The 13,548-nt window shown below is 39.8% G+C and overlaps 1 protein-coding gene across 2 annotated transcripts; it reads left to right on the forward strand.

Annotated features, from left to right (window-relative positions):
* Positions 1-1,099: 1,099 nt before the first annotated feature.
* Positions 1,100-11,015, forward strand: LOC133655414 (keratin, type I cytoskeletal 18-like). Of its 2 annotated transcripts, none has more exons than XM_062055551.1 (7): positions 1,100-1,615; positions 7,021-7,103; positions 7,891-8,047; positions 10,089-10,253; positions 10,338-10,463; positions 10,540-10,760; positions 10,842-11,015. In XM_062055551.1, exons 1-7 carry the CDS (start codon positions 1,184-1,186, stop codon positions 10,861-10,863), a joined length of 1,206 nt encoding a protein of 401 aa, XP_061911535.1. In that variant the 5' UTR covers positions 1,100-1,183; the 3' UTR covers positions 10,864-11,015. The 2 variants fall into 2 exon arrangements, with proteins under 2 accessions (XP_061911535.1, XP_061911544.1); XM_062055560.1 differs by having other exon boundaries at positions 10,540-10,766; positions 10,842-11,008.
* Positions 11,016-13,548: the final 2,533 nt, after the last annotated feature.

Below are 13,548 nucleotides of genomic sequence, written 5' to 3' on the forward strand. Positions count from 1 at the left end.
ACATAGGTGTTATAATGAAAACAACACATTATATAAGTGTCTATATTAGTTATATTAGCCTACTATCAAAATGACTTTTAAAGTCTTATATAAGTGTTGTAATGAAGACAACACATGATGTAAGTGTCTATAAAAGCCTACTATCAAAATGACTTTAAAAGTCTTATATAAGTGTCATAATGAAGACAACACATGATGTAAGTGTCTATATTAGTTATATTAGCCTACTATCAAAAGGACTATAAAAGTCTTATATAAGAGTTATAATTAAGACAACACATGATGTAAGTGTCTATATTAGTTATATTAGCCTACTATCAAAATGACTGTACAAGTCTTATACTAGTGTTATAATGAAGGCAACACATGATGTAAGGGTCTATATTGCCATCAGTGTGTGAATGTGTGAATGTGTGTGTGTGAATGGGTGAATGTGGAAATAGTGTCAAAGCGCTTTGAGTTCCTTAAAAAGGTAGAAAAGCGCTATACAAGTACAACCTATTTAACATTTACCATATTAGCCTACTATTAAAATGACTTTAAAAGTGTTATATACGTGTTATAATGAAGGTGTCTTTGTAAACAGTCATTGTCCTGGCTGTTGAAAAGTGAACACAGTACAATTGCAGGCGCGGTCATCCAGTTAACTTTGTAAATCTGATACTCTGGTTTAAAAAACAAAAAACATGCTTTTTTTCACTGAGCACAGAAAGAAAAGCTGACCTTGCTCCTTTATCTCCTTTTGTGTTTAGTTTTGTGTCAGTTTGACCAAACTTGGGAGTCTGCAGCAAACTAGCAGGCGCCATTCCTCCTCTGATAACATTCCAGCCTAAAGTTGTGCTTCAGTTCGAGCTCGTGCCTCATTTGCCTCTCATCTCAAGTCTCTGAAGCAAATGGATGCATTTGCATAGTTCCCGTGTTTGGTTCGTACGGCTATGTTTCCATGGCGATGAAAGATACACGAGGTGACAAAAGGAAACATGTGGGCAGTGAGAGAGAGAGAGAGAGAGAGAGGGGAGGGAAATAAGAAATGGGGCGACGTTGCGGTGGGCAGGATCTAGAAGGGGGCCATGATTGAGGGAGGAGTATAAGTTCCCCACTTCCTGCTGCCATCGCCTCTTTTCAAGCCGACCAAGCAACAGCCTCTACTTCCCTTCCTCTGTCACGCAGAAACTGATTCACCATGAGCTACAGGAGGTCCAACTTCCAGCAGGTCTCTGCTTCGCACATCTCGCCCCGGTACCAGTCCGCCAGCATCTACGGCGGCGCCGGCGGCCGGGATGCCCGCATCTCCTCCGTGTCCTCATCCTCCCTGCGCTCCGGAGCTCCCGTCATCTCCTCTTCCAGCGCCTTCAGGGTGAGCAGCGGGATGGGTTCGGGTTTCGGGGGCTCGGTGGCCGCGGGTGGCGGCCAGGGAGCGGGGATCACCGGCAACGAGAAGGGAGCCATGCAGAACCTCAACGACCGCCTGGCCAACTACATCGAGACGGTGAGGAACCTGGAGCAGGCCAACCAGGAGCTGGAGATGAAGATCAGGGCGGCCTTGAAGGCGGGAGGGCCCGACCTGAGAGACTACAGCAAGTACGAACCCATCATTGAAGACCTGCGTCAACAGGTGGGTGCGGCAAAAAGGTCCGAATAGAGATATGGAAACAGGTTCCCGAAGTTAAAAACGTGGTTGACATTGGTGTGAAAATTAATATTGTTTAGTGGGGGGCAGCAAGGCCTCTGCTGGCCTCACCTAAATCATGATCATAAATTGATCAAAGTGAACTTTATTTTTCATTTTTACATTAGATAGAGCTTTAATCCAACCAGCTTGTTGCATGAAATCTGCCGGAGGCCTTCTGAATAAAAAAAGCGGCGGTCTGTGCAGTGTAAGTTGGCATACAGTTGATAGACATTTGCCACAGCCAATCAGGTGACGAGTTGTTGTCAGTACGCCTCACTAGGTTGCCACATGTTGAACACCTCCTGTGGGCACTAGTTGGGACTTGCCAAAGCAGGAAGTGCTCTGCAAATCAACAGAACCGCATGTTAAAAAATATGTTTACCTTAAAAATAACAGTGGTATAATGTTTTCAATTTACAGTAATGCCCTGTAAAACAATAAATTAAGAAAAAAAAAAATTGCCAGCTCAGTCGCCAGAATTTTACCATTATAATTGTTCCATTACTGCACGGTAAAAAAATTTACGGTCAAAAAAAACCCCAAAACCAAAAACCAAAGACATAAGTATAATTATTCGATTAAAAAAAACAATGACCATAGATTTTACGGTAAAAAAAAAAAAAGCAGCTCAGTTGCCAGAATTGTACCGTAAAAAGTAACTGTAGTATCATTTTTCAATTTACATTAATGCCCTATAAAAAATAAGTGAAAAAATAACCTTTTCCAGCTCAGTCACCAGAATTTTACCAAAAAAAACAAAAAAAACAATGACCATAGATTTTACGGTAAAAATAAATAAATAAATAAAAAAGCAGCTCAGTTGCCAGAATTGTACTGTAAAAAATAACAGTAGTATAATTTTTCAATTTACAGTAATGCCCTGTAAAAAAATATGTGGAAAAAAATAATAAAATTCCAGCTCAGTCACCATAATTTCAAATTATAATTGTCCCATTTTTACAGTAATGCATGGTAAAAACGACCAAAAATCCTTTGTGGATCATTAAAGTTTGTCTAAGTCTAAATCAAAGTCTAAGTAACTTGGCGAGCAGAGACATTTGATATAGACTCGCTTTTTTTACCACACATTGGCTGAAGAAGATTCATTTACAGATATATACTTGCAAGGCCATTCGATTGGAATCATTTTTAAATGCGCCGGAAATCAGCCTGTTTTGTCCACTATTGATGTGTTTCAATGGCCAGTAGTGTGCAAGTGTGTTTCTGTCTACTAGTTCTTATGTGGGGACATCAAGTGTATGCGGTGTCCATTAAAGTTGGGCTACGTAGAACATCACTGAAGGCACAGCCCGCCACTGATAATACTTATGTAAAGAAGAGGCCCTCAAAAAGTTATCGAGTTTCCTGCATCTGAATGAAGGGTGTGGCGGCCCCGCGCTTCCCCTCCCCCACCATCAATCTGTGTTTCATAGCAGAAGTTGGTCAGAACTTCCCCCTGATGAGTCACCAGCAGGGGGCCAACTTCCACATTCTGCACCACTCCCCCCTGGGCCTCAATGTCAAACAGATGTGTGGCACCAAGGATCTTGTGCTCCACTATGTGTGTGTGTGTGTGTGTGTGTGTGTGTGTGTGTGTGTGTGTGTGTGTGTGTGTGTGTGTGTGTGTGTGTGTGTGTGTGTGTGTGTGTGTGTGTGTGTGTGTGTGTGTGTGTGTGTGTGTGTGTGTGTGTGTGTGAGCATGTGAGTGTGTAAGCATGTGTGTTTGTGAGCATGCGTGTGTGTGAGCGTGTGTGTGTGTGACCTTGTGTGTTTGTGAGCATGTGTGTGAGTGTGTGTGTGTGTGTGTGTGTGACTATGTGTGTGTGAGCATGTGTGTGTGTGACAATGTGTGTGTGAGCATGTGTGTGTGTGTGACTATGTGTGTGTGTGAGCATGTGTGTGTGAGACTATGTGTGTGTGTGATCATGTGAGTGTGTGAGTATGTGTGTGAGTGACTATGTGTGTGTGAGCATGTGGTGTGTGTGAGCGTAACAATCAGCTTCACAAGTCACATATTTGTCCCACTCTCTCTCCCAGCGTCTCTAATGCCACATGTTTCTTCTCCACTCATAAATGGGTGGTGTGTGTTTTCCCTGTCCTGCCGGACATTGAAGAAAAAAAATCGCATAAAACCACCAAGAATTGCGCCCACACAAACACATGCGCATAAAGAAATGAGGAAGACTGGAATTTACGCGGGTTGACTCTTTCCCAGGGTTCCAGGATGGCCCCCTTTGTGTAATCTGACTCCTGGGTCCTCACACACATGTAGACATCTGCACATGGCTTTCTCATTGTGTGAATGCTCCCAAAGCATTCACACATATGGTTTTCTACACCAAAATTCATTTATTTCCCAGATTTTCAGGTTTCCCGGGACATTTTTCCCATTCAAAATGAATTGGCCATTTTTCAAACTTCCACCATTTCCACATTTTTCAACCGATTCAAACCATTCTACCTTCAACACATTCCACTCATTCTGGAAATTCACACGACCATTTTTTTCAATTTCAAAAAAATTCCAGGAATCCCCAGAATTCCCAGTTCTTCGCATACCCTTTTTTCTGGCGACTACTCCTTCCACATTTTTCAACCCACTTCAACCGTTCCACCGTCAAAACATTTCTCTCAATCAGGACAAAAAACGAAGTTGTTTTTTGAACAGGAAAAATTCCCAGTTTTTCTGAAATTCCAGGAATTCCATAATACCATTTCTCAATTAAAAATGTTACTACTTCAACATGTCTCGACTGATTTAAAAGTATTTAACATCAACCATTTCAACTCATTCAGAACATTTATCATTGTATGCATTTTCAAAAAAATTCCCGCTTTTCCCGAAATCCCCAAATTCCCATGAAATTCCAATTGAAAAGAATGGGACATTTTTCAAAGTTCTACAACTCACACATTTTTTATCCGATTCAAACCATTCTACCTTCAACACATTCAACTCATCCTGGAAATTGATACTATAATTTTTTCAATGTCAAACAAATTCCAGAAATCCCCAGAATTCCCGGTTTTTCGCATCCCGTTTTTCACCCTTTTTTCTGGCGAATACTCCTTCCACATTTTTTAACCCACTTCAACAGTTCCACTGTCAAATCATTTTTCTTAATTAGGATAAAAAACAAAGTTTTTTTTTGTAACTGAAAAAATTCCCAGTTTTTCCGATATTCCAAGAATTTTATAATACTATTTCTCAATTAAAAATGTTACTACTTCAACATGTCCCGACTGGTTTGAAAATTTACAACACCAACCATTTCAACTCATTTACATGTTTTAGTATTTTCAAAAAATGTCCCGCTTTTCCCGAAATTCCCAAATTCCGATGAAATTCTCATTGAAAAGAATGGGACATTTTTCAAAGTTCCACAACTCCTACATTTTTTATCCAATTCAAACCATTCCACCTTCAACACATTCAACTCATCCTGGACATTCACACTATAATTTTTGCAATTTCAAAATAATTCCAGGAATTGACAGAATTCCCAGTTTTTCGAACCCTATATTCACCCTTTTTTCTGTTGACTACGCCTTCTACATTTTTCAACCCACTTCAACCGTTCCACCATCAAAACATTTTTCTTAATCAGGACAAAAAAGGAAGTTGTTTTTTTAACTGAAAAAATTCCCAGTTTTTCCGAAATTCCAAGAATTCTATAATACCATTTCTCAATTAAAAATGTTACTACTTCAACATTTCTCGACTGATTTAAAAAATTTCAACACCAACTCATTCAGAACATGACTTTTTTTTTTTAGCATTTTCCCAAAAATTCACGCTTTTCCCAAAATTCCCAAATTTCCATGAAATTTCCATTGAAAAGAATGGGATATTTTTCAAAGTACCACAACTTCCAAAATTTTTTTCTGATTCAAACCGTTTCAATTTCAAAATATTCAGCCTATTCAGGAATTGTGTGTTTCCTTTCAACAATTCCAAAAAAATATATCCCGGATTTCCTAGAATTCCCAGTCTTTAGGGACATTTTCCCCATTCAAAATGAATGATCCATTTTTCAAACTTCCACAATTTCCAAATTTTTCAACCGATTCAAACCATTCCACCTTCAACACAATTAATTCATCCTGGATATTCAAACAGTTCTAACTTCAAACTGTTCAGCCTATTTGGTAATTGCAGTCTTTCCCTTGACAAATTCCAAAAAATCCCAGAATTCCCAGAATTCCCAGTTTTCCGGGACATTTTTCCCATTTAAAATGAATTGGCCATTTTTCAAACTTCCACCATTTCCACATTTTTCAACCGATTCAAACCATTCCACCTTCAACACATTCAATTCATCCTGGAAATTCAGACAACCATTGTTCCACGTTCAACAAATTTCCAGGAATTCCTGTTTTTTCTAACCTTATTTTATTTTTTAGTGCGATGACTCCTTTCCCATTTTTCAACCCATTTCAACCGTTCCACTGTCAAAACATTCTTCTAAGTCAGGGAAAAAAAACAAGTAGGTTAAAGAACTTGAAAAATTCCCAGTTTTCCCGAAATTCTGTAATACCATTTATAAATAAAAAAACTGTTACTACTTCAACATTTCTTGACCGATTTAAACAATTCCAACACCAACCAATTCAGCTCATTCAGGACATTCATGCTCCTAATCATTTCCTAAAAAATACAGCTTTTCCCAAAATTTCCAGGAAGTTCTCATTGAAATGAATGGGACATTTTTCCAAGTTGCACAATTCCCACATTTTTCTGTCAAAACATTCCTCTTAGTCAGGACAAAAAAAAACAAGTTGGTTTAAGAACTTGAAAAATTCCCGGTTTTCTCGAAAATCTGTAATACCATTTCTCGATCAAAAAACTGTTCCTACTTCAACATTTCTTGATGGATTTAAACAATTCCAACACCAACAAATTCAGCTCATTCAGGACATTCATGCTCTTAATCATTTACAAAAAAAATCCTGCTTTTCCCAAAATTTCCAGGAAGTTCCCATTGAAATGAATGGGTCATTTTTCCAAGTTGCACAATTCCCACATTTTTCAACCTATTTAAACCATTCCAACATCAACACATTCCACTCATCATGGACATTCAAACTAACACGTTCCCAAGTTCCAAACCAAATTCCGATTTTCCTGGAAATTGAAACTCTTCAACATTGAAACCAATCCAACATTTAAACTATTCTTATATTCTGTCAGCATTTCACTTCAACTTCAGCATTGGAGCATTCACACGCACTTCCTTCAGGAATGACTTCATCTAGTTGCACATCATTTTAGGAGCAGAGTCCTCAAGAAACGTCAACGGAGCACCAAGACTACATCAACTAAAACTTGTCCCTTTGTTCCTTTCCAGATCTTTGACAAGATAGCGGAAAATGCTCGCGTGGTGCTGCAGATTGACAACTCCCGTCTGGCTGCGGATGACTTCAAAGTGAAGTATGTCCTTTTCACTTCATTCTCTTGTTTATTTGCCCTAAATCAATATGTCTACATAAATTAGCAGATATATTTTGTAAATGTTTATTTCCATGCATTGTTTCCAAACGGTGCCTGTAACACGGCAGTAAAACGGCCGATCAAACAAAACAGAAGTCATGGTCATGGACCCACTAGCTGCTCTCCAATCAGCTAAACACACTCAATAACTCCACGGTGATGTCTTGGGGATTTTACCAAACTGAAACAACAGAAAAAAAATTCCATTGTAAGGTAGACACATAGACACTTGGGAACATGTTAGCATAGTTGTCAAAGCTACCGAAGCTAGCTTGATTACATTACGATAGCACGTACAAATATGCATGAAAATACTCCTCACAGATGGGTCGGTTTAGTAAGTATGAATTGTTTTGGTTATATTGTAAAACTTACAAAACGTCGCTTGGAGTGATGAATGAAGAATCCTTTCGAGCAGAATGCTATGAACGGGCCGAAACAGGAAGCGCATTTTCAACCCGCAGCACCTGCAGTGAGCGAACTCGTCCAAAAGATGGCGCCTTAGCACAAACAATAACACACCTTTTCAGTGTCTCTGTTGGTGTTTTACGGAAACTATTGCATACAGCAGAAAAAAAATTGTTAATTAGCTGCACAATTTTATAAGCCGCAGGGTTTAAACCTGGGGGAAAAAGTAGCGGGATGTAACTTCTTTGACTGCCAGTGTTGTCATTTAAGGACTTTGATTAATGTGTGTGATACAGTGAAGTGTTTGTCGGTGTTACAGGTTTGACACGGAGCTGGCAATACGCCAGTCGGTGGAGGCCGACATTGCCGGGCTGAAGAAAGTGATTGATGACACCAACATGAGCCGGATGAACATTGAGAGTGAGATTGAGGCTGTGAAGGAGGAGCTCGCATTCCTGAAGAGGAACCATGAGAACGTGAGTGTGCAGTACACTTTAATCAGTGTACTTCAAGGTCGTCCTTCAGTTTTGCACATAACACATTTTACCACAAATGTTGGGGCCGAGTGTGGAGAGATAAATGTTATATTTTGAAAAATCTAAACTTTAAAAGTCCTAATTAGGGTTGAAGCGAATATTTTTTTTTTAAAAATATAATATTATAAAATATTAATTGATATGATTTTTTCGGCAGTGACCAGTTTTAGACCCAAGGGTCTTAAGTGTGACTTTTTTCAACCTAAATAACACAATGTTGTCATCATTTATCGACAGAAAAGAGACTCCAGCAACGTTATTTGGGAATTATCATTTGTGTTTTCATGCTAACATGGGGAGTGCTGTTATTATTTGTTGTAATATTTTGAAAATGAAGACAAACTCGATGGTTTACGATCAGGGCTGAGGCCAGATCAAATATATTCATTCAGTTATTTGTATAGCTCTTTTCTTCAGTTTGAACCAGAATGAGGAATGTAACATTTACTGCATTTCCCACATTTCTCACCCGATTCAAAACCTTGGACAATCAAACTACCAAGTTCAGAATCCCAGGAATTCCCAGAGTTCCTGGTTCTACAAAGCTTTCACGGACCACGTTTCCAATAAATTCCAACCATTCCATCTTCAAAATTTGCCACTTAATTGGAACAAGCTATGCTCCTAATTTTTTTCCATACAAATTCTTGGTTTTCCCGAAATTCCCGAATACCCTTTCTCAATTCAAACTGTTACTACGTCAACATTTTTCAACCAAATGAAAACATTCCAAAACCAACTCATTCATATCTTCTCGAACAGTTGTGCTGGAATCAATATTGTCAAAAAATTCCCAATTTTCATAAAATTCCTAAATTTCCAGGAGATTCACATTCAAATTAATGGACATATTCATAGTTCTAGTTCTAGTTCATCGTTTTACTTGATTCCAACCTTTCAACCATCCACACACACTACTCTTCTGATATACCGAACGCAAAACATATTTTCTCCTTCAAAATTCCCGGTTTTCCCAGAATTTCCAGGAATGTTCTCCCAACTGACAATGAATGGAAAAATTTAAAATTTAGTGCTTATCCCACATTCCTCATCCAATTTGAACCGTTCCAACATCCACACACTCCACTCACCCTGGACATTCAATCCTGCATGTTTTCCGGTTTGGAAAACTTCCCTGATTACCCGGAATTACCAGGAATCTCCTCCCATGTAAAATCAAAACAAACGTCTCCATATGCCACATTTCTCGACCGATTTGAACCGTTCCACCATCCACACACTCCACTCACCTTGGACCCTAAGTTAAATTTTTTTTTTCCAAAGCCCTATTTTCACCGCTTCCTGGAAAGTTTTCACAGTCCACAATCTTCAACCGTTTTTGACCATTCCACCTTCAAAATATTCCTCTTCGTTGGGAAAACAAATGCTCCTATTTTTTCCACTTTTCCCCAAATTCCAGGAACTTCAAAATACCCATTCTCAATTCACACTGTTACTATGTCAACATTTTTCAACCTATTCCAAAAATGTCCACACCAACCCATTCATATCATCTAGGACAATTGTGCTAGTATCATAATTTTCAAAACATCCAGATTTTTCGAAATTCCAAAATTTCCAGGAAATTCCCATTCAAATGAACGGACGTATTCATAGTTCTGCAGTGTCCAAACTCTCAAATTTGTAAACCCGATCCCGACCTTTCGACCATCCATCCACACTACTCTTCCCATATATGGAACGCAAAACATGTTTTCTTTTTCCCAAAATTCCCTGTTTTCCAGGAATTTTTTCAATGAATGGGCAATACACAAACCTCTCCATATCCCACATTTCTCAACCGATTCGAACCGTTCCAACGTCCACACACTCCACTCACCTTGGACAATCAAACTATAATTTTCCAAGTTCCAAGTGAACTTGTTCATTACTCACTACAGCACTAATAGGTAGTGACCTAACATACGTTACTTATAAACATTATACTATGCATTGATGTTCTTGTTTGTGTGCCGTGCAGGAGGTGATGGAGCTGAGGAACCAGATCTCCCAGTCAGGAGTGCAAGTAGACGTTGATGCTCCCAAAGGTCAGGACTTGTCCCAGATCATGGAGGACATGAGGGGGAACTATGAGAAGATTGCGCTAAAGAATGCAGCGGATCTGAAACGGTGGCATGAAACTCAGGTGAGGACACGCTACAAAAGGTTCATCACGCATCAAGTTGGAAGTGTTCTAATTCGATGCTGTCTTTCATTCCCTGGTCATTAGACAGAAGATGTTCAGGCGCAGGTATCACAGAACACAGAGGCACTCCAGGGCGCACAGATGGAGAGGAGTGACTTAACCAGACAGATACAGACTCTGGAAATAGAGCTCGCGTCTCAACAGAGTTTGGTAAGCGCACATCAAATATGTTTCTTATCTGTCCACAAGTAGCTGGAATAACAAGTCCTGTTTGATGCACCATCAGAAAGCCTCTCTTGAGGACACACTGCGCAACACAGAGCTACGTAACAACATGGAAATGGAGAAGTACAATACCATTCTTCTACGTCTGGAGGAAGAGCTCGGACATCTGCGCGCAAACATCAACCAGCAGACTCAGGAGTACGAGGCGCTGCTCAACCTCAAGATGAAACTGGAAGCTGAGATTGAGACCTACAAGAGCCTGCTGGACGGTGGCGATTTCAAGTAAGAGTTAAGTCCATGAGAGGAGGGAAAGATCAATGTGCAATGGTTACGTAGCGGAACCACATTTTCCTTTCTTCACAGGCTCCAAGATGCACTTCAATGAGCTGCCACAGTCCCCGGGGAAGAGGCTCCACGGCTAAATTAAGCATACCAAATTAGTATACATGCTCATTTTCCAAACATAGTTGCACCACATCTGACAGAGTGAATCAAGCCATCAACTAGTGTGTGACCTGGCGGCAATAAAATAATTCAACCATCAGCTTGACTATTGATGTGTCGTTTGTTTTGGGGAGAAACGAGGTTGGTTGTCATACCTTCTCACCACCAGAGGGTGCTGTATGTTAGGATTAGGGCTCTCCTAGACTTAGATTTAGATTTAGACAAACTTTATTCTTCCACAAGGGAGATTGTTCCACACAGTAGCTCAGTTACAAAGGATGGAAAGGATAAAGAGGGATGTACACTCCGATGAAGATTACAGAACTAAACTCCGAATTCCAACACCCAGAAGTTGGATGTCCGGCATAAAAACACACTCCTTTACAATAATATGTCCAGGATTACACTACCTCTTGTTCACCAAAATGGCAATCCCACACCGCCTTTCTTCATACCGCTCAGGAGTGTGTCTCTATCAGAAAGTGAGGTTGTGAAGCCGCATAGAGACGCGCTATGGTCCGGTAAGTCCGTTTGTAGCCAAGTCTCACATGATACTGCACACGGCGTACTCCTTTTGAGTTCGGACGAGCCCGAACAATTTGTCCATTATATTCGCCAAAGACCGCACGTTCCCCATGAGGACAGAGGGAGTTGCAGGCTAAATTTCCTTCTCCACTCCTTCATCTTTGTGCCTGCACGGCATCCCCGGCGCTTTTTCCGTAGTTCCACGGGAATGTCAGGCCGCGATTCCCAAAGCGCTGCCAAGGAGAGCGCAAACATCTCTTCGCGTGTGTAGACAAAGGGCCGGCTGCTCAACTGATCAAAGCCAAACACAAAAACGGCCCGAAAAGAAAAAGAAAAGTATCGAAAACACACAAAAACGCCCAAGAACCATAATTAGTGGTTTATGGAAAAGATAAGTGATAAAAAACAACCAGGAAAAGTTGAGAAGAATACCAAAAATAAAGTAAAATGAAAGAAATCAAAGGAGCTACTGTGATGTTCTTCCACTATTTCAGGCGCATCAAAGAAATAAAACGAAATAAAAAAATATATATATATAAAATAAAACTTTTACACAAGAAATAAAATAATTGCGAAGGCAAAGCTGTAATTGAGAGTGTAAGTAGATAGATAGATAGATAGATAGATAGATAGATAGATAGATAGATAGATAGATAGATAGATAGATAGATAGATGGATGGATGGATGGATGGATGGATGGATGGATGGATGGATGGATGGATGGATGGATGGATGGATGGATGGATGGATGGATGGATGGATGGATGGATGGATGGATGGATGGATGGATGGATGGATGGATGGATGGATGGATGGATGGATAGATAGATAGATAGATAGATAGATAGATAGATAGATAGATAGATAGATAGATAGATAGATAGATAGATAGATAGATAGATAGATAGATAGATAGATAGATAGATAGATAGATAGATAGATAGATAGATAGATAGATAGATAGATAGATAGATAGATAGATAGATAGATAGATAGATAGATAGATAGATAGATAGATGGATAGATACCGTATTTTTCGGACTATAAGTCGCTCCGGAGTATATGTCGCACCGGCCGAAAATGCACAATAAAGAAGGAAAAAAACATATATACGTCGCACTGGAGTATAAGTCGCATTTTTGGGGGACATTTATTTGATAAAATCCAACACCAACAATAGACATTTGAAAGGCAATTTAAAATAAATAAAGAATAGTGAACAACAGGCTGAATAAGTGTACGTTATATGACGCATAAATAACCAACTGAGAACGTGCCTGGTATGTTAACGTAACACATCATGGCAAGAGTCATTAAAATAACTATAACATATAGAACATGCTATACGTTTACCAAACAATCTGTCACTCCCGATCGCTAAATCCAATGAAATCTTCCTCCCCGGTGTCGCCTCTGGTATGCGCCGTTTCCTTTCTTTCTGCTGCTCGAGCGCTGTTTTCTGCTGCATATTTCACTACGTCCAGCTTGTAATCTGCAGTATATCATTTCCTTTTCGTGCCATTTTAGTTCAGCCCTTCTCAGTTTTTATAAGTTACCGCCAATGTTGAAATAATCCATTTTAATTGCTACGGATGTAGCAGCAGTTAGCATCCCATGACCCACAATGCACTTCTGCCATGACGCACAATGCACTTCTGCCATGACCCGCCTCCGCCGAATTCTTATTGGTTGACGTGTGTGACGATTACTGACGTGTGTGTGACGATTGCGGACATTTGCTTCGTCTTTACGCGAATGACATAAATAATATTATTTGATATTTTACGGTAATGTTTTAATAATTTCACACATAAGTCGCTCCGGAGTATATGTCGCACCCCTGGCCAAACTATGAAAAAAACTGTGATTTATAATCCGAAAAATACGGTAGGTCTTTATTGTCATTGCACAAGTACAACAAAACTTTGTTTTCAGCACAAACCCGTTCAAGATTAGACAAACAAACAGTGTACACGGTTACAGAACAGGAACGCTGATGTGTCGCCACAAGGCGCCCCGTAAAAGATGGGAAAAAGGTAAAACGCTGGGAAGGATGAGTAAAAAAATACAATCTAGACTGGGCTCCTGAGGAGGCCCAGT

The sequence above is a fragment of the Entelurus aequoreus genome, linkage group LG01 (genome assembly GCF_033978785.1).
Source record: "Entelurus aequoreus isolate RoL-2023_Sb linkage group LG01, RoL_Eaeq_v1.1, whole genome shotgun sequence".
Classification (NCBI taxonomy): Eukaryota; Metazoa; Chordata; class Actinopteri; order Syngnathiformes; family Syngnathidae; genus Entelurus; species Entelurus aequoreus.

What these genes read in the sequence shown, in the direction of transcription:
- LOC133655414 (XM_062055551.1), top strand. Translation starts at nt 1,184, where the DNA reads ATGAGCTACAGGAGGTCCAACTTCCAGCAGGTCTCTGCTTCGCACATC. An exon ending in GCGGATGACTTCAAAGTGAA is followed by an intron (nt 7,104 to 7,890) that starts GTATGTCCTTTT and finishes TCGGTGTTACAG; the next exon opens with GTTTGACACGGAGCTGGCAA. An exon ending in AACGGTGGCATGAAACTCAG is followed by an intron (nt 10,254 to 10,337) that starts GTGAGGACACGC and finishes CCTGGTCATTAG; the next exon opens with ACAGAAGATGTTCAGGCGCA.